The sequence below is a fragment of the Pelodiscus sinensis genome, chromosome 8 (genome assembly GCF_052426305.1).
Source record: "Pelodiscus sinensis isolate ZL-2025 chromosome 8, ASM5242630v1, whole genome shotgun sequence".
NCBI lineage: Eukaryota > Metazoa > Chordata > Testudines > Trionychidae > Pelodiscus > Pelodiscus sinensis.
The window spans coordinates 69,148,452-69,167,877 of NC_143059.1; the positions used below are offsets into that span (position 1 = coordinate 69,148,452).

Genomic DNA, 19,426 nt, shown 5'->3' on the forward strand with positions numbered 1-19,426 from the left:
GGAGACATTCGGGATCATGGTTTGAAAATATATGAACCCTGATGGCCGCTTGTCATGCGTATCACTTGGTGGAAGGACAGGCGGGGTATAAAGTTCTGATCAGGGCCGAGGACAGACACAATGGATCCCTAGGAAAGATGGAGGTTCTGGCTATGGGTCCTCCTAGAAGGGGCGGAGCCTCAAGTGGAAGGGGCGGAGCCTCCCCGCCAGTCTTCTTTGCTGCTTCTTTGATGCCCGGACCATGTGAACAGGGGCTTTGGCAGCAATTTAAAAGGGCCTGGAGCTGTGGCCTTTTAAATAATGGGCCCTGGGGAAGTTGCTCCCTTTGCACCGCTCCATCGGTGGCCCTGGTTCTGTTCCATATTCCCCTCACCCAAGTTCTGGTGGATGTTCTGCACTAGAAGCCTGGCTTGCCTCATCGTAGCTTCTATGCACTGGGATGCTGAGCACCTTGAATTCCTGTTCATCTTAGGTGGAGCTGAAGAAGCTCAGTCTGTTACAGCATCAAGCGCGGGAGTCATATGGGCCAGCTGAGAAGTTCAAACCTACATCCCAACGCCTACATCCCAATGCCCCCACCTGGTAGGTGGAGGAGCTGGTTTGGGTGGAGTATCCAGAGCATGGGCTTCTCAAACATCTTTAGAGTCAGAACAAAGTCATAGAACATAAGAACGGCCGAACTGGGTCAGACCAAAGGTCCACCTAGCCCAGTAGCCTGTCTGCTGACAGTGGCCAGTGCCAGGTGCCCCAGAGGGAGTGGACCGAAGACAATGATCAAGCAATTTGTCTTGTGCCATCTCTCTCCAGCCTCTGACAAACAGAGGCCAAGGACACCATTTTATCCCCTGGCTAATAGCCTTTTATGGACCTAACCTCCATAAAATTATCTAGCTTCTCTTTAAACTTTGTTCTAGTCCTGGCCTTCACAGCCTCCTCTGGCAAGGAGTTCCACAGGTGACTATGCGCTGTGTGAAGAAGAACTTTCTTTGATTAGTTTTAAACCTGCTACCCATTGGTCATCTTGAACAAAACGATCGTCTCACCTACTCACCCCACGCTCCCAATCCCATTTGTGTTCACCAGTCTCTCTCTGGCAACTGCAGCAATATCACAAAAGCAACAAGGAACACTAGCAAACTGTCTTCGCATTCCCGTCAGTCTGTAGTGAGGCAAATACGCTACCCTTTTTGCATCAAGTCAATTATCCTATCTCCTTGTCCCATCGGCTACTCCTCCCTTTGCTCCCCCACCATCTGGTAATCCTTCCTTTCCTCCAGTGCTCCCATGCACCTTTTGTCCATCCTCTTGGTCCTCTTCATTATAGCCTGCAAACCCTTCTTCCTGACTCCACTGCCGACACAATTAAAAAAGTATCCTTTTGAGTCATCTCCTGCAGCCACTGGCCAAATGGTGCTTGGATGTTGCAACCAGTGAGGCTGAACGGGTAGGAAATCAATCAGGGAAGACTGTATCCCTAAAAGCCAGATGTTCAAAAGAGCTCAGCTCCCAACATGATGTTTGTTTCTTGTTTTAAATCTGGTCACTTACTTTGACACCTAAAGGTGTGTGAAACTGGTTGGAAAATGTGACTCAACGTATCTAACGTGGGAGGCCTCACACATCCTTTGAAAGCAGCTGAAGGACCAGCTGAAGGTCCAGAAAAATCATGTGATTCCCCAGCCTTCTGTGGGCCACCACAGAGTCCTGCAGATGATCACAGTTGGAGAGTTACTTCTCGAATAGCTCCGTAAGAGATTATTCAATCATTCCTTAGTCTTCTGTTTATTGCACATCCAGCAGGAGGGAAAAGGATCCACCCCAGAACTGAGAGATCTTAATTATATTTTGGACAATTCTAGTTTGCCCCCCACCCCACCAGAAAACTTTCTCAAAGCAGGGGAAACAACCTTACCACAAATGCCGGATGGGCATGGAAGTGTGCTTCATGGCCACAAGTGCCCCTCCCCAGTCAAGATACCACACGTTGTATTCTTCCTCGAAGATCTAGAAACAAGTCAGGTAGAATGTGAGTTTTTCAAGCATTAGAGGCCCAAAGAGTAGGTTTTCAAAAAGTACACAGCTCCCTTCTCCCCCATCTGATTGTACCTGTCTCCATGAGTTTCCGGCATCAGAAGATATGAACGTGCTGATGTCGGTATATGAGAGTTCAGAGCCGATGTTGCCTGAAACACAAGTGAGTTTCGTAAGCTTTTGTGTGGCAAGAGGGAGAAATTTCCATTTTTGCAGGAATCAGGAGTAACTGGTTTAACCAATGGTTTTGGTTGTCGTAATTCCAGGCTCGTATGGCAACACCATGGGACAGATGGGAAGATTAAGATATGAGATCATTGCAAATAGTAAGACAACAAAATGTTTTAAAGTCAATAGCTGGAAAAGACTGTTTCCCTGGCCTGCTTTTACTTCTAGTGGCACTGCATGCATTTGCAACAACTCGAGATACACATGTCTGGACTGCTTCATGTTAAGGCCTACATTTTTAGGAAAGCACAAACACAACTGCATGCCTGTTTTGTACCAAATTTGTAGTTGCGACATCTGTGCATGCGAATCAGATAATCATTTGCACGCACATTTTTTTTTAAATATAGTGCCTATGCTAAAGCTGATGAGTTTGCATTTGGGGAGCCTCTGCATTCTCCTAGTCTTTGTAAAACATTGACATGGACACATTTAATTCTCCCTATCACTATTTATCATGCAAAGTCAAGTGAAAAGGCAGATTCACACCACTCAAATTGAATTATTCATACTGCCTTTGCCTCATTAGAGCTGGAGTTCAGGGGTGAAATTCTGGTGCCACCGGAATCAATAGTGTCACTCCCACTGATTTCAGTGGGGCTAAGATTTCACTGCATGATCCTTCCAAAAAAAACCAACTCATGGATCTCAGAAGCCATGCGTCTAGCAAAGAGCACTTCCTGTCTTTTTGAGTAGCAGCTTACGGTGAAGCCTAACAGATGTGGCTCATGATGACACTACAAATGTCTCCCCGTTAACAGTTGGCCTGTTTCCAATATGAACTATATCTTGGTGGAGCTAGGTTTCAAAGTATGACCCAGGGCCATACGAAGTGGCAGCCATCGCAGAAGGTAACAATGATCAGACCACAGCTAGGTCTTCAACAATGGTGACTGTTCTTCTTGATCAGAAATGGGGCACATTGTCGCATTAGCAGAAATGGATAGGTTTGGCCAGGGTGCATTTTTGTTTTGTTAATTCAGTGAGGACAGAGACTGCCACACCAATAGTCCTGGACACAGAAGTCTTCTGCTTGTCCAAAGTAACATAAGTTAGTTGCCCTCCCTCCCCACTTCTCTGGCTGAGCCATCTTCCAGGGTAAACTTTCTGTTCAGATGCCACACGGTAAATGGCTTTCCTACCAACTCTGCCAACAAGCTTCCCAGCCTTTGCTAGGTGAGGTTTCTGTAACATAGACGTCTGTCCCTGTCATGATCATGAGAGATGGCCAGCAGCCTGGGGACTGAGGGGTTAACTATGTCCCTTATCTAAGCCAGGTAGAGTCAGCCAATAAAAGTGCAGATAGGGATTTCAAACTGGGACAAAGGAAATTTTGGGTTTTTCCCTCCTTTGATGTGGGGCAGTTTCTCTCCAGCCACTGAGAGGGACAGATATTATGTCTTCCCTCCAAGGAGGGACTCTTCACTATCCCTTACCAGCTGTCTGGTCACTCCTAGCATGGGTGGGACTGGGATTTGAACCCATCACTGTGTGCTCCTGAAGTGAATGCCCTAGCCCCTAGGCCACACTGCTCCTCTGTACCCTCAGTGGGCCCCTTGTCCGGCTTTCCAAATGCAGGATCCAACTCCATCCCTGAGCCAACCTTCATTAGCTGTCCAGCTACTCCCACCTCTGGGCTCCCCAGGTGAATGCTCGATCCTCTAGTCCACGCCACCTCTCTTCCCAAGGATCCCTTATCCTGCCTTCCTATATATAGGAGCCAGCCCCTTCCCTGGAGTAGCCTGTGTTGGCCAACTGTAAGTAGAGTAAAGATTAGATAAATAAACTAGGTTTTATTGTTTTATGGGTTGGAAATGGGAATCTGTTGTCTGACCATTTAAAAATGGGTTTTCCTCTACTTTGTAACTAAGCTCTTGGCCCATGAAGGGTTCCCCCATGAGTGTATTAATTTGTGACTTTTCCATCTAGTCCAGTGGTCCCCAAAGTTTTGGGGCTGCCGGGCACCTGGAGGCGGGGCCGCTCACGCACTGGGCATATGGGGGCAGGGCCGCTCACAGGCCACGTGACTGGGGGCGGGGCCAAGCATGCGCCGCACACCCAGGGCTGGCACCGGCACGCGCTGGGCGTATGGGGGCAGGGGCCACACATGCACCCGGGGCTGGCACCTGCCGCACGGCCGGGGGCGGGGCCAGCCCAGATTGCTCCGCGGGCACACATAAATGGCCCGGCGGGAATCATGGCGCCTGGCACTGTGTTGGGAACCACTGATCTAGTCACTATGCTTGCAACAGGAATATTGTGGTGATAATAAAAGCTCTTTCTCTTTTCTTTTTATTAACCTGGTATTGGTTAATTTTTGTATTCTGGTTTTACTTTTGGGGCTGAGATTTCCCAAGTAGTCTGTCCCTGGTTTCTTTATTACTTGGGTAGTGGCAGTGGATCTTTTATCTCCAAAATCTAGGGTTTTAAGATTTTGGGGGAAGCTTTATACCAAAGCCTGGAAAGATAAGGTTTTGGGGTACTTTTGAGAGCCCCCACTTCTGCATTTATCATGCCAGAGTGGGGAAAAAGCCTTGACAGTCCCCAAAAAAGTAGACTGAGGGAACTAACCACAGAAAGGCCTTCAGATGGAAATGACTCACAGACAATATAGCTCTGTTTGGGATTGAACCAATGACCAATGGATGAAAGACTCCACAGCACATTCCTTATCCACTGATGCATAAAACTCCCTCTCTCTACAGCTAAGGTATTTTTAAATTAGGGAATAATTTCCCTGATGTTTTGTTCTAAAGGAGCTACTATTTTTCCTCAAAAAAAGAAAAAGTAAGAAGGGAAGATTTGCTCCTACACATCTGTGGCTCAATAGGAGCACAATAAAAACAGCCTAATGAAAATGTTAATTGCACTCCTGACATTTAATGATGGAAAACAAGGAATTAAAGCCCAGATGCATCTTGTCAAGCACCCATCAGCATCAGAGTGTATATAACTAGCCAAGTTGTTGTGACACTCCTGTTTCCAAAAATAAAAGCTCAGGATCAGGGTTGCACCTGATGTAAAGTGATTCAAGAAAGGTTTCATATTGGTATTAGGCACACAGAAACTGCCACCCTCTGATAGTCCTTTGGTCCACCTACTCCATTGTCCCTTGACCTCCAGGTGTCATCAACACTACCTGCTTCAGCTGAAAGTACAAGAAATTCTGCAGTAGGCAGTTTTGGGCTGACCTGCCCATAGGGAAAGTTTCCTCTTCACCCCCATGAGTTAGAGGTTGGTTTCTGCTCAGCAGATTGAATTTCAAAAGCCTGCTTTTTATCTCTAAGCTGCAAGGTCTGAAACCAACCATCCAACTGGGGTTTATAGCTGGTGGCAAAGTGAAGGGAGTTCTTGCTTGCTGGAATTCCATCACAACCATTTCCAGCTGTTGCCCAATGTCATGAATCCCCTCCTTTCTCCCTTGGGGCATGATCCACCAAAATCAACAGAAAGACTTCCATTGACTTCAAAAAGATTTGGATCAGCATGGAACTACACACTAATATGTGTCTCTTCTCTTTTAAAGAGTCAGACCAATGCTCTCCTATCTAGACTAGCACTCCCACCATTGTTCCTACTGGTGGAGCTGGCGCGCCGGTTGTGAAAGAGTGGTAGATTTCCCAAGGAAGCATAGCAAAGACAAGACCTAAGGGAATACATTTGTGATGCGTAATTTGGATTGTCTGTGCTGATACAGACCAGCTGGTGACAGAGGTTAACAGAAACAGATGTGCCAATTCCCACCAGGTTAAGCCTTTTATTTCACAAGGCAGCAACACAGAAATGATGGTTCTGCCTTTTAAAGGTTAATTGTTATACAAGCGAGGCTTTCATTGCATGCCGTGACAGCTTGAAAAGAATCTCATTGTCTAGTAATCTAGATCATTGCTTAGAATCTCATTCTCATGCTGCCTCTGGCATCTGATCTGCCTCCTAGAGAATTCAGTAATCAAAAATAAAGGCCACCGTTAAGAACTATATCATGAGCCATGACGGCTTGTATACACTCTCTGTGGGGAGTGGTGGGCTGCCAGCCCTTGACAGTTCAATTTGGTCCCACATCACAAAGTTGGGATCTTTAACCCAAATTACCTGAACCTCTTTGATCCGGAACACTAAGCTAGAAATCTTGAAAGAATGTTTTGCAAAATATACAGTACCTTCCGTGCTAGAAGTCAGGCCATAACTACTACAAGAGCAAGCTGTCTCACAGGATTTTGGTTCAATTTCCAGGGCCGGCTGGACTATAGATGCACGTAAGTGCATGAGAATGGTAAGAAACAGAAAGAAGAAAAGAGATGGCGTTGAGCCAACATCTCCTAACTCAACTTCCTGGAGTTGTGGGGCATATGGATGGAATTCTGAATTGTGTGCATTGACCCAATCTACCTAAAGGTTGGTTCCTTTTGAATTTAATCCCTTCGCAGTTGTGCTGGCTTTGCTTTACCTTTGGCCAGGATGGGTAGGAAGGGTGTCCCTAGCCTCTGTTTGTCAGGGGCTGGAAATGGGTGACAGGAGATCATTTGACTATCAACTGTTCTGTTCACTCCCTCTGGGGCATCTGGCATTGGCCACTGTCAGCAGACAGGATACTGGGCTAGACAGACCTTTGGTCTGACCCAATAGGGCCATTCTTATGTTCTTATGTTTCAGAGGGGTCGTCAAGTTAGTCTGTAACTGGAAACACTTAAAAAACAACAAATAGTCCAGCAGCACCTTAAAGAAGAACAAAATATGTAGATGGTATCATGAGCTAACCTGCCCAGGCACTCATTAAGGGTATGTCTGCACTAGCTCGTTAGTTCGAGATAGGTAGGCAAATGAGGGCAACCGAAATTGCAAATGAAGCTCGGGATTTAAATATCCCGGGCTTCATTTGCATCTTTCCGGGTGCTGCCATTTTAAAATCCCCCTTAGTCCGAACTCCGTACCCGTGGCTACACGCAGCACGGAGTAGGTAGTTCCACGAGGAGTACCAGTAGTTCGAATTAGAGATCCTAATTCGAACTACCTACTCCGTGCCGCGTGTAGCCATGTGTAGCCGCGTATAGCCGCATATAGCCGCGGGCACGGAGTTCGGACTAAGGGGGATTTAAAAATGGCGGTGCCCGGGAAGATGCAAATGAAGCCCGGGATATTTAAATCCCGGGCTTCATTTGCAACTCCGTTTGCCCTCCTTTGCCTACCTAGCTCAAACTAACGAGCTAGTGTAGACATACCCTAATGAATCTCAAAGTCACCATGTTGTTTCAGGCTAATTCCACAAGCCAAATACATAGGGAAGAGTTGGAACTTCACTTCAATTAGAGGTTTGGGACCCATCACAAAGGTGTGAATAAAGCCATTACCTGGCTAGCACACTACCTTCCACATCCTAATGACTTAACCAACCAAACAATGGGTACTTAAGAACAATTTGCACCTTCTTTATCAGCTTCTTGTAACATGAACACTCTAATTCGCTATTTTTTCCACTTCCTTCTCCCACAGTTCACCCGCATGCCATATCCCCTACTTATTTTGGAACTAGACTTTTAATACTCCATTCATCTGAAGAAGTGGGTTGTACCCATGAAAGCTCATGATACCATCTACATGTTTTGTTAGTCTTTAAGGAGCTGCTGGACTATTTGTTGTTTTTTAAGTTTTTCTTCTGTTCAAGTACAATAGGGTCCTGATTTCATCCAACCTCTGCCCCCAAAATAAAACAAAAACTCAGACACACTTCCTTGTATTACCATCTGTGGCAAAAATAACACATGGTCTAGTTGCACTTTATAGACTAACAAAACATGTAGATGGTATCATGGGCTTTCGTGGCTACCCTCTGTGGCAAAAATAGTCCCTTAATAGGAAGAGGTGGAGGCAAAGTATGAGAGCAGCCCCAGACCTCCATGGTCTGTAGTGCTGAGGAGTGAGTGAGTGAGTAGGACCCTCAGCAAATTCACACTGGTGAGGTGCTGAAATGAAACAATTCTAAATCTACAATTAACAGCTTAATAGCTGCTCAGGCTATAACAGCCAGAAAAAAAATAGCACAAACCTACATGATGGACAGACTGTGGAAGCTATTGCAATGCACCAGAGTAGAAATGCTATGGGCCCTTACTCCTCCAAACAACCCCATCACAGGCAATGGGACTACGCAAGTGAGGGAGTATGGACCAGCGTCGGGGAATGTTCCACTCTGAGTCGCTAGGGAAAAAGTTCACCCAAGTTCTAGCAAATGTGTGAAATGACACGGCAGCTTTTCCTACTGCATTCGCAAGCTCTTCCCAGCGACAGTCGTACCAAAACCACTTTGTGATCCCCAAACAGTTCCCACAGAGCTAAGCACTGTGGGAGCTTCCCGTGGGGTGGAGTTTCTAGTCCGTCCTGATGAGGCCACCTACTGTGAGCAGACAAGTGCAAACAAAAAGGGGCCGCGATGGTTGTCAGATGAATTGCGATGGGTCGGCCGATCGGTGGCATTCAAGATTCCAGCAGGCTGTCATGAAAGCCTTGCAATATGCCAAAACCAGGCTTCACAGAACAGTACAGGGCTACCACACAGAATGCACCAGCTGGAGCCAAGGTATCTCATGAAAGAAAGTCTCTGTAAACCTCTTACTTCCAAAAATAGCTTCTGAGTTGCACTGGGACAGATCCTCCACTGGTCATTTAGGCTAGCCAAAAATCTGGCCCAGCATGTGACCCCGATTATCCACTGACTCACCTGGAAAATAACTCTCGAAAGCCAGCGGCACTGCATCAGTGTAAATCAGATGCAAAGAAGAGAAGAATGAGGCTGGTGGGCATATTTACATCCTCACCCAAGCACACAAACACGTCACATATGGACAGCAACAGACACATCACATTCAGGCCGCTGATACCCACCTGAAAAACTTCACAGCGATGTGACAAAAGACATTTGTCACATTTCTTGTCAGCCTCCTGTCACAAATCCATACCTCTCCCCCGACAAGATAATCTTTGACATTGCAAACCACTGAGCAGCTAAATGCAGCAGCAATTTAGTAGCTTCCCAGGAAGGTGTCTAGTTAAGGCCTGGCTGAACAGGGTGAAAGCACAGACAAAATCGATACCTGTGGCCACCACAAGCCCCGGAGCCGTCTCCTTGCTGGAGATGCTTCCTGATGTATATGGATTCTCAGAGATTTGCAAATGCAGGTGCAAGGAACAAAAGGGCTGCAGAGGGGAGGAAGCAGAGAAAATAAACTTTAATACGCCAAGCCCAAGATCAGAGAAAGAGCAAGCTATTGGCTTTTTAACTTGGGGCTGGCTAGTTATAACGAGTGCCTTCTCCAAACGATCCTCTCCACCATGGGTCAGGAAGAAAGGTGTGCAGGTTATGTTGTGTATATCCCGCCCCTCTGCCCCTGCAAATAAATCTCACATGTGGGCAAGAGGAATCATTCTGCTGAATCACATGGAGAGGAGTTCATGGCTGGGTTTCGTTGCTGTTTTTAAAAAAATCAGTATTTTGATCTCCTGACAGTCTCAGATCTTTTTCAAATTCTCTGGCCTGCGCTATCAGACTGAAAGATAACAATGGTCCTGCCTGGCTTTAAACTCTATGAATCTCTGAAACAGAAACTGACTTACCTTCCTTAGGGTACGTCTACACTGCAACATTATTTCAAAATAACTAGCACTATTCTGAAATAATTCAGTCCGCATCTCCACAGCCGGCAGTTATTTCAAAATAGTGTAAAAATACGGTCAAGCTAGAGGACTTCTTACTCCTGTAACCCTCATTGTACGAGGAGTAAAGGAAGTCAGAGGAAGAGCGCTCTACTTTGAAATAAGTGCTGTGTAGACACTCCCTATTTCAAAATAAGCTACGCAATGGACATACGCTCAATGTGCGTCGCTTATTTCGAGTTAAGCCCTGTTGTGTAGACGTAGCCTTAGTGCCCAACAGCCCAAAAAGAAACAGGCACCAGATAGAGAAACACTGCAGACCTGATTCCTTTCAAATATGTAAGTCCAGACCCTCAGCTTGAGCAAATCAATGTGGGTTCACTACTGCAGCAGAACTTCGGTTTACACCAGCTGAGGACCCAGCTGCCATGTTGGGTTCTATTCTGGAGCACTGGGCCTGTAGTTCTCATGCTGGCCAGAAGGCCACCGGCTGCTGTGGGGGTATTGCCTGCATGGGGGCTCAAGGACAAAGCCCCGAATGGTTCGTCAATTGCACGCTGGAAAAGTTCTGCCACTGACCAGCTGACAGCGCATGGGATCCCCTCTCAGATCAGTGTCAGGAGCCTGCAGCAAGCGCCAGTCTCTGCCCTTGTTGTAGGTGATGAAAGTCTTTATCTGGTCCTCGATCTTCTTGTTCGCCAGGAATATGCCTTTGATCCCTGCTACCTAGGAAAAATGGAGAGAGATGAAAAACCACGTCGGGCGAACAGGCGAGAATGAGGCTCTGTTCGGGATTCCCACGCATGCGAGCGCTCTGAGAAACAGCCCACTCAGCCCACGCAGCCGGGAGAAGAACAGGAAAAGAATCAATTGCACTATTTATAATGAGGGAAAGGCTGGAGTCTGTCTACATGGTTAGCCAGGGTCCCTTGCAGTGGGACTGTTACAATCTTAATCTGCAAGAGGAAGGCGGGTTAAGGATTCTCCGGAAATCCAGGCCCCTTGCAACGTACCCACTGTAGCCTACTAACCGTTATCTGCTTTATTTCGGCCTACAAAAATGATATTTGCTTTGTTTTAGTTAAATAATAGCTTATTATTTTATCTTTGTTTTCCTTTATATAGATTTAAACATGCTAGTAATGCAAGGGGCTTACAGAATTCAGTTTCTGTAAGATGGCTGATGGCAATATATATAAGTAGTGAAATATATGCCTCGTCTTTGACATTTTCCATAAAGGGGTGAAGCAAGAGTTTGCGGTTGGCACAAGAATTTATTTTTTGAATCCTACCCGGAATTTATTATATAAATCTGCTAACATAGCAATAACCGACACTGTGGGCAGGGCGGGAACTTTTGAGAACACAATGAGGACTGTAAGTTTAGCCTTGGACAAAGCGTGTAGGGCAGGCTACAAACAGGGCAGGGCAGTTTGGTGGGGACCTAGAAAAACTTCTCTCCAGGAACTGTCCACCAACAGGAACGTGAAGGGTGCTCTGCCAGGCAATTTACCCCGCAATCAGAGGAGTGAATGCCTTAGACACAGCCTCTCTCCTGTGCATGGGGAGGAGAAACCTCTCTCTCACAGGAGAAAAGATCATAGGGTGACTTATATTGGAGAAAAGCGACTGCCTGGCAGAGCAGCCGACATCAGCGGATGAAAGATTGAGACCGGTTTGGAAAATCCACGGGGGAATGAAACGCTCTCCTATCAAATCCAATACCAAATTGCTGCTTGAAACTCTCCTCGCTGGATTTTTCTCTCATCTCTGGAGGGATTCTTCCTCAGCCGATGACTTGAGGATCTTTATTCTTTTTAATCCTAGTAATTTAAGAGCCTGCGTTGAGTCACTTTCAGCCACCTAGGACTATCCCTGTCTCTGGCTTCCAAACCGGGGAGCATCCCTCCTGACGAGGGTGCTTAAGCACATCCTTAAGTTTAAGAACACGCTTAAATCCGATCGACGTTGCAATGCTCAACTCCAGCGTGTTTTCCTGCCCCAGGGCTCCTGTGGGCAGTCCAAAGGGATTACACAAGCCAGGAAAGTTAAGTAGGCACGCAAGCGTCTGAAGGATCCGACCTTAGCGCGGGTGTCTTGCACAGTTCCAAGAAGAATGATTCTGATTGGAGCTCCCAGGCATTCACCCTTTGTGGCGAGGTCCACCAGCAACTTGGCAATGGTCAGGTGCTGAGACCAGGGAGCTGATAGCATCTGGGGGCCCTGGGCAAGGTGTGGGGGGGAGGCCCAACTCCTTGCTCCTGGAAGGGGTGAAGTCTCCAGCGGAAGGGTCAGGGCCAAAGCAGCCAGACCTCTGTGAGTATGGTGCTCCCCTTCCAGCCCTCAGACCTGCGTGGAACGTGCCAGGCGGCACTCCGGTGGCAATTTAAAGGGCCTGCAGCTTTGAGTCACTAGGCCCTTGAGAAATTGCTCTATTTGTCCCCCCACCACCAGGCCTGACTGAGACCACCACTTATGTTGGCCAGCCTCATCACGCTGCTGCCTTATAATCTTACTGTCACATAGAATCATAAAACACTAGACCTGCAAGGGACCTCGAGTCCAGTCCCCTGCCCTCACGGCAGGACCATGCACCATCTAGAGCATCCCTGACAGATGTCTATCTAACCTGTTCTTCAATATCTCCAGTGATGGAGATTCCACAACCTCCCTAGTAAATTTATTTCCTCCTTGACAGTTAGAAAGTTTTTCCTAATGTCCAACCTCAAACTTCCGTTGCTGCAGTTTAAGCCCATTTCTCCTTGTTCTATCCTCAGAGGCCAAGGAGAACAATTTCCCCCCCTCTTCCCTGTGACACCCTTTTAGATACCTGAAAACCACTCTCATGTCCCCTCTCAGTCTTCTCTTTTCCAAACTAAACAAGCCCAATTCCTTCACTCTTGCCTAATAGCTCATGTTTTCTAGACCTTGAATCATTTTTATTGCTCTTCGCTGGACTTTCTCCAATTTCTCCACATCTTTCTTGAAATGTGATGCCCAGAAATGGACACAATACTCCAACTGAGGCCTAATCAGCGCAGAGTAGAGCGGAAGAATGACTTGTGGGCTGTGTCTACACTGGCATGAATTTCCGGAAATGCTTAAAACGGAATACTATTCCGTTTTCAGTTTTTCCGGAAAAGAAGCGTCTACATTGGCAGGCTGCTTTTCCGGAAAAGCCCTTTTTCCGGAAAAGCGTCTGTGGCCAATGTAGACGCGCTTTTCCGGAAAAGAGCTCCGATCGTCATTTTCGTGATCAGGGCTTTTTTCCGGAAAAGACTACTGGGCTGTCTACACTGGCCCTTTTCCGGAACAGTGTTCCGGAATAAGGACTTATGCCCGAGCGGGAGCAGAATAGTTTTTCTGGAATAGCGGCTGATTTTGCACAGTAGAGCATCGTTGCTTTTCCGGAAATTCAAGGGCCAGTGTAGACAGCTCGCAGCTTATTCCAGAAAAGCGGCTGATTTTCTGGAATAAGTGGCCCAGTGTAGACACAGCCCTCGTGTCTTGCTCACAACACTCCTGTTAATGCATCTCAGAATCAACGTTCCCTCACCAAGAATTTGACTACTGCGCACTTCCATGTGGCTGTCTTGTGTTCTCAGTATCCACCAGCTACCTTTCAACCCACACTCAGATTGCAAGCTTTTGTGGGCAGAGACCATCCATTTGTTATGTTTTTATACCCTGTACCGAGCTCAACAGGATCCCAGTCACTGAGGAGGCAGATAATAAATAGAAATAACCACTATGAATCACATTGTGTGATTTGATAAGGTTAAAGACCAAAAAAAGTGCCTCTTCCTCCCCATCTGAGTTGAAATCAGATTTCAGGATAGTGTGGGCAGGATTTTCCAAACTGCTCAGAGTTGGCCTCTTTCTACTACCACTGAAGTCAAAAGGAACTCAAGCTAGGCCAAGACTGAGTACTTGCGAAAATACCACATTGTTTTTCCTGACGACAAATCTGTGCTTGATGAGAGAGAATTGGAAATATGAACCTTGTACTTCACACGAATAAGTTGCTTCTGTCCCCATTTGCACTATAACGTGATTGAACAAGCAACACACTCCTAAAATACACACCCCACATCTTTTTCCCAGCATGCATTTCATCTATCCCAACATGCACTGGTCCAGCATAAACCGTTGAGTTCTTCAGGGACCAGCTCCATTTTGGTGTAAAGGGAGGATCTTGTGAGGAAGGAACATGTGATCATTTTGGGGGATAGTCTCAAAAAACAGCAGAAGGATTTTAAGAGGTTGACACTCATCAGTGCTGGCAGGAGGATCCTGTCTTATGAAGGGGTGGTGCTACAAGACTACATACCTCATAAAGGTCAATGATGATGTTGCCCTCCAGTCCCCGGCTGCTCTTGACATTCTCCAAGGCCAGCGTGAAGTAGACCCCTCGGGTGTCGGATATATAAAGGTTGTACGTTTCGTTCTGGTTCCATTCCTGCACAGCTGCAAACACCTGATTCTCATCCGTGCTAATAATATGCATGTCCTATTAGTGGAAGACAAAAGGCCTATTATCGCGGATCTCTCTATTTCTTTGCCCTTTGGGACACATAGTAATTACCATGACTTATGAAAGAGTTGAGAAGGAGCATGAGTTATAGAAGACGTTAAACAATTTTCTGTTAGGCCAAGCCAATAAATTACCACTAACGTGAATTTGCTGGGATTTCTTTTTACAATGGCCACCGGGTGGGCTAGGGGGTTTCTGCAGTCCTCCTTCTCAGTAGCTTCAAGGAGTTCTATCTTGCTTCATTTTCTATTTATGAATTTGAAAGTCAATTTTATCACTCCTGAAAGATTTAAGAGCTGGGGTCTGAACTTGTCTTTTTGTCCACCGAGTACGGTACAGAAACACAAGCATATCTTAGTGCCTCTATATAAAACCATGGTATGCCCACATCATGAATACTGCATACAGATGTGGTCGCCTCATCTCAAAAAAGATATATCAGCATTGGGAAAGGTTCAGAAAAGGGCAACAAAAATTATAGGGGTTTGGAACGGGTCTCATATGAAGAGAGATTAAGAAGGCTGGGACTTTCTGGCTTAGAAAAGAGGAGACTAAGGGGGGATATGATAGAGGTCTATAAAGCCCTAAAAATATGTTAAATTCACTCTGGCCATGGACTGGTGAAGCAATGTAAATATGGTAAAAATGACCATATTTCCCTCTGCTGAATATGGGACAGCTAGTAAAATTACAAGTAAGTTCAGAGGCAATCAATCATGCAAACATTCCAATAAATAGCAAGTTGACGGAGCCCTGTTAAAAAGAAAGGCTGCGTAGCTGGATTCTTTTTATTTACCTTCTTCTCGTTAAGGATTTGGGTTCAAATGAGGAGTCATCACACACGCACACACACAAACACACACTCCCGTATATGTGTCTCAACTGGGAGGTGACTGATGACCCAAACCTTCCTGTGTGGCACTCTTTGCTGTCCATGCCTGGCTGGCCTCCCAGGCCAGACCTGCTTCTCCTTGTACCTAGCACAGCATATTCCTGGGGCATATGCAGGGTCTCGTACCCTCTCTCCAGATTTCTGCAATGGTTCACACCAGAAGGTGGCCAACAGCAGCCTCTCGGCACCATGCGGGAGGGAAGGGATGGGAGCAGCTTCCAGCTGCAGGAGAGGATTGGGGGGCAAGGGAGAAGAGTGAGCCGGCAGAGCTCACCTCTCCTCCCCTCTGACTCCGATATAGCTGGAAGCAGCTTCTCCCTTCCTGCCCACACAGTGTCAAAAGGTGGCTAACCTCTCCAGGCTCCTGGTGGGCACCAAGGGTGTGTCTAGACTACAGGGTTTTGTCGACAAAAGTGGACTTCTGTCGACAAAACTATACCTGCGTCTACACTGCCGCTAAGTTCTGTCAACATAACATCGACAGAACTTGGCAGTTTTGTCAAAGGCAGTAAACCTCATTCTGTGAGGAATAACGCCTTTTGTCGGCAGAGTTCTGTCGACAGAAGGCGTTATTGCATCTACTCTGTCTTTTGTGTCTACACTCTCATGTCGACAAAGCGGCTTGCTTTGTCGACAGAACTGGATGTAGTCTAGATGCTCTTTGTCAACAGAAGCTTTGTCGACAGTATCTGTCGACAAAACTTCTGCCGACAAAAGCCTGTAGTCTAGACGTACCCCAAGATAACTCAGCTGCTTCCTGAGCCCTGGCTACAGCATCAGCAGGAAAGGATTAAGCCCTAAGGATGCCTTGTGCCCAGGGCCCAGGGAACCTGTGCACTCTTCAGGGAACCCAGCTGGATTGGTGGGGCATGGGCTTGTTCAGACTCAGGAGGAGGAAGACATGGTGCAAATTCTCCACCCCTGCTGAGACGAGGCAGGTAGCTTCCTGCACCAGGACCGAGAGTGCTCTTCCAGCAAATGGCACAATGAAGAATCCTATTGCCATCTGAGGAGGCTACTCTCCTCTTTCTCACTTTTCGTTGCAATTGGACGGTGTCAATGCCGATGGAAGGGCTGACAGGGCAATCCAGAAATGGCGCTGGTACAAGAACCACCAGCTTCTCCGACAGGCAGCCTTAGCATTCCAGTCGTAGGCATCTGGTGAGCAGTGACTTTGCCTTGCAGCACTTTTGTGTGCCCTGCGCATTCCAAGGGACAGATGATCTTAGACACCGTTTTGATTTTAGAGGGGTAGAGGGTGCTTCGGGAGTCCTTGCCCTGTGCCAGACACTGGTAAAATGGTCCACCCTACAAAGTGAAGGGCTGATTCCTCAGTTTGCACACACAGAACTTGCAGGAACTCACATGGATCTGCTGTAAACATACACAGTACTGTAGCCTTGGTAGCAAGCGCAATGACAACATGCAGGTACCCAGTGCTTTCAAGAACATTTGTAGTCACATAGGTGAGCCATGCCATTGCTAGCCTTCTTACCGTAGAGCCTGTCTGCTTTACACTCACGCTAGCTCTCAACAAGCTGCCACAATTGTGTGTGTGTGAGCTGGGGTATCGCAGCCCTACTTTGTAGGGTAGATATTGCTTAAGGGGCTCTAAACTGCACTAGATGGCTATGTTCCCCCACAGACAACACATCAGCTGGGGACTGCTGATGTTCATGGTATTCTGGCCTTTCCCCCTCCCCACTGCTCTTATATCATAGAGTCATAAAAATCAAATAAAGGCAGGGCTGGAAGGGACCTCCAGGGGTCATCTAGTCCCACCAGCCCATGCTGAGGAAGGGTCAAGTAGACCAAGACCATCCCTGACCGGTCTTTGTCAAGCCTTGTTCTTAACAACTTCTAATGATGGGCATTCCACTAGCTCCCAAGACAGCCCATCCCAGCCCTTAGATATTCTCAGGCTTTGTCTACATTCCAAGTTTTTGTGGCAGAAAATATGCTAATGAGGGACTCATTAGAATGAGTCACAACATCATTAGCATATTGTCTGCCAATTCTTTTGGTGCAAGGGGTTTTTGCGCTAAAAGAAGCAGTATAGCCACTTCCGTTTTGGGCGAAAAAAAACCCTTTTGCGCAAGATCCATCCAGTTCGAGCCAATTATAACCTGACCTCTCATAGTCAGAAAATATGCTAATGATGTCGTGACTCATGCCGCAAAAACTTGCAGTGTAGACATAGCCTTAGAGTCAGAAAGTTTGTCCTAATATCTAACCTAAATTTCCCTTGCTGCAAAGTAAGCTGCTTACTTCTTCTACCTTCAGTGGACATGGAAAACAACTGGTCACCATCCTCTTTATAACCACCTCTTCCATATTAGAAGCCTAATTTCCCTCAGATTTCTCCCTTCAGGACTAAAAATGCCCAATTCTCTCAACCGTTCCTCATGATGTCATACTTTCTAAACCTCTTAGGCAGAGTATATACTAGATCCAGCCAGTTGGCTTAAAGTACACAAATCCAGCTACATAGAATACATAGCTTACCTTAAGCTGAAATTGGTGCCATGCCCACCAATGGGAGAAAATACTAGTCAGCTTCCCTTACTCCTAGCAAAAGCAGGAATATTGGATGCTGGCAGGGGCACCCTCTAAGTTTGATTTACTGAGTCTTAACTAGACTCGCTACATCAGACTCCGGAAAATCGATCGTGGCAGTGAAGACAAGGCCTTAGCTATAGACCATGAAGACACAAAGCTTCAGAAGGCATGTGCTGGAGGCAAAATGCCCACCTTAGAAGAACAAAGCAAGATCTGGGAGAGGTATTAGATGAGAGGTCAGGTTATAGTTGGCTTGAACTGGCACTTTATCATTGTCTGAGTACAGGTGATGAATTCCCTTCAATGTATTCTTCCCTGTCTTTGTAAGTGTCACAGAAAGGCAAAACAATGTTCCTACCCTGTTCCTTTGTTTCCCAGAGTCCCACAGTTCAATGTAAATGAGGGGCCAACACACCAGCACACTTTTTTGGGTCGATCCTCAGACCTTGAGTAACCTAAGTAGAAGCCAATTTCCTTGTAGTTCTTGTCTGGGTAATAAACATACCACAACCCCCCGGCTGCGCTGTTTAAGAAGCTGCACCTCTCAAGGCTATGCAGATAATAGGTTCATTTACCTTTGGTAGTGAGTATTTGGGCAATTTAATCTGTGCAAAGGGTTCCCTTTTGTACGACACATAGTAATTCGCTCTGCCGCCCGCCGTCACCTGTAAAAATGCAAAAGACAGATATTGAATGCCCCTTTGAAGACACACCACACCGATACTCCCTGGCAGGACTCAGTCACTTGTCTTTCAGACCAAAGATGCCTACTGGGGAAGCTCCAGCACCAGACGGCCTGAGATATAATTTATTAAAATCACATTATTCCAAGTTCCAGCTCGTTTCCCCAGACTTCAATTGTGAAGTCATTCTAGCAACTGCTGTGTTGCCAGCCATGGATGAGGGGCGGCAGAGTTTGATAGTGAAGGACTGGGACCAAGGAGATAATCCAAGTTCTCTGTCACAGACTCCCTGGGTGACCTAGGACATATTGCTTACTCTCTCTGTGCCTCAGTTCCCCAAGTAAAGTGGAGGTTATCCTACCTCCTTCTCTTCTCTATTTGCACAGGAAGCTTTTTGAGACATGGCCTCTCTCTAAGGCTATGTTTACACTAGAAGCACCACAGTGGTGCAAGTGCACAAGGAAGCTGTGCCATGGCAGCGTTTCTGGTGAAAACACTACTGTACAGGAGGAGAGAGAGAGCTCTTCGGCCAGATTTACCCTAGAGACACTGTCGAACTAAGGTACACAACTGGAGTCGATGTATGTTAGTTCGAATTACTGTGGGGGGGTCGACGGGAGACCCCTTACTCTTCTCAATGTGGTAGAGTATGGAAGTCATTGGGGGTACGTCTAGACTACAGAGTTTTGTTGACAGAAGTTTTGTCAACAGATACTGTCAACAAAGCTTCAGTCGACAAAGAGCGTCTAGACTGCAGCCAGTTCTGTCGACAAAGCGACACAAAGGACAGTGTAGATACAATAATGCCTTCTATCGACAGAACTCTGTCAACAAAAGGCGTTATTCCTCGTA

General features: G+C 46.6%; 1 protein-coding gene across 2 annotated transcripts in view; it reads right to left on the reverse strand.

Moving 5' to 3' along the window:
• The window catches only part of SORCS3 (sortilin related VPS10 domain containing receptor 3), a 498,174-nt gene that overhangs the window by 85,915 nt on the left and 392,833 nt on the right, over positions 1–19,426 (reverse strand). For both annotated transcript variants that reach the window (XM_006135388.4, XM_075935518.2), the window contains exons 8-13: positions 18,467–18,556; positions 14,237–14,416; positions 10,486–10,632; positions 9,348–9,450; positions 2,107–2,183; positions 1,913–2,004 (exon numbers count right to left, since the gene is read on the reverse strand). In XM_006135388.4, the coding sequence (XP_006135450.3) occupies positions 1,913–2,004; positions 2,107–2,183; positions 9,348–9,450; positions 10,486–10,632; positions 14,237–14,416; positions 18,467–18,556 (689 nt within the window). The remainder of the gene's footprint in view (positions 1–1,912; positions 2,005–2,106; positions 2,184–9,347; positions 9,451–10,485; positions 10,633–14,236; positions 14,417–18,466; positions 18,557–19,426) is intronic.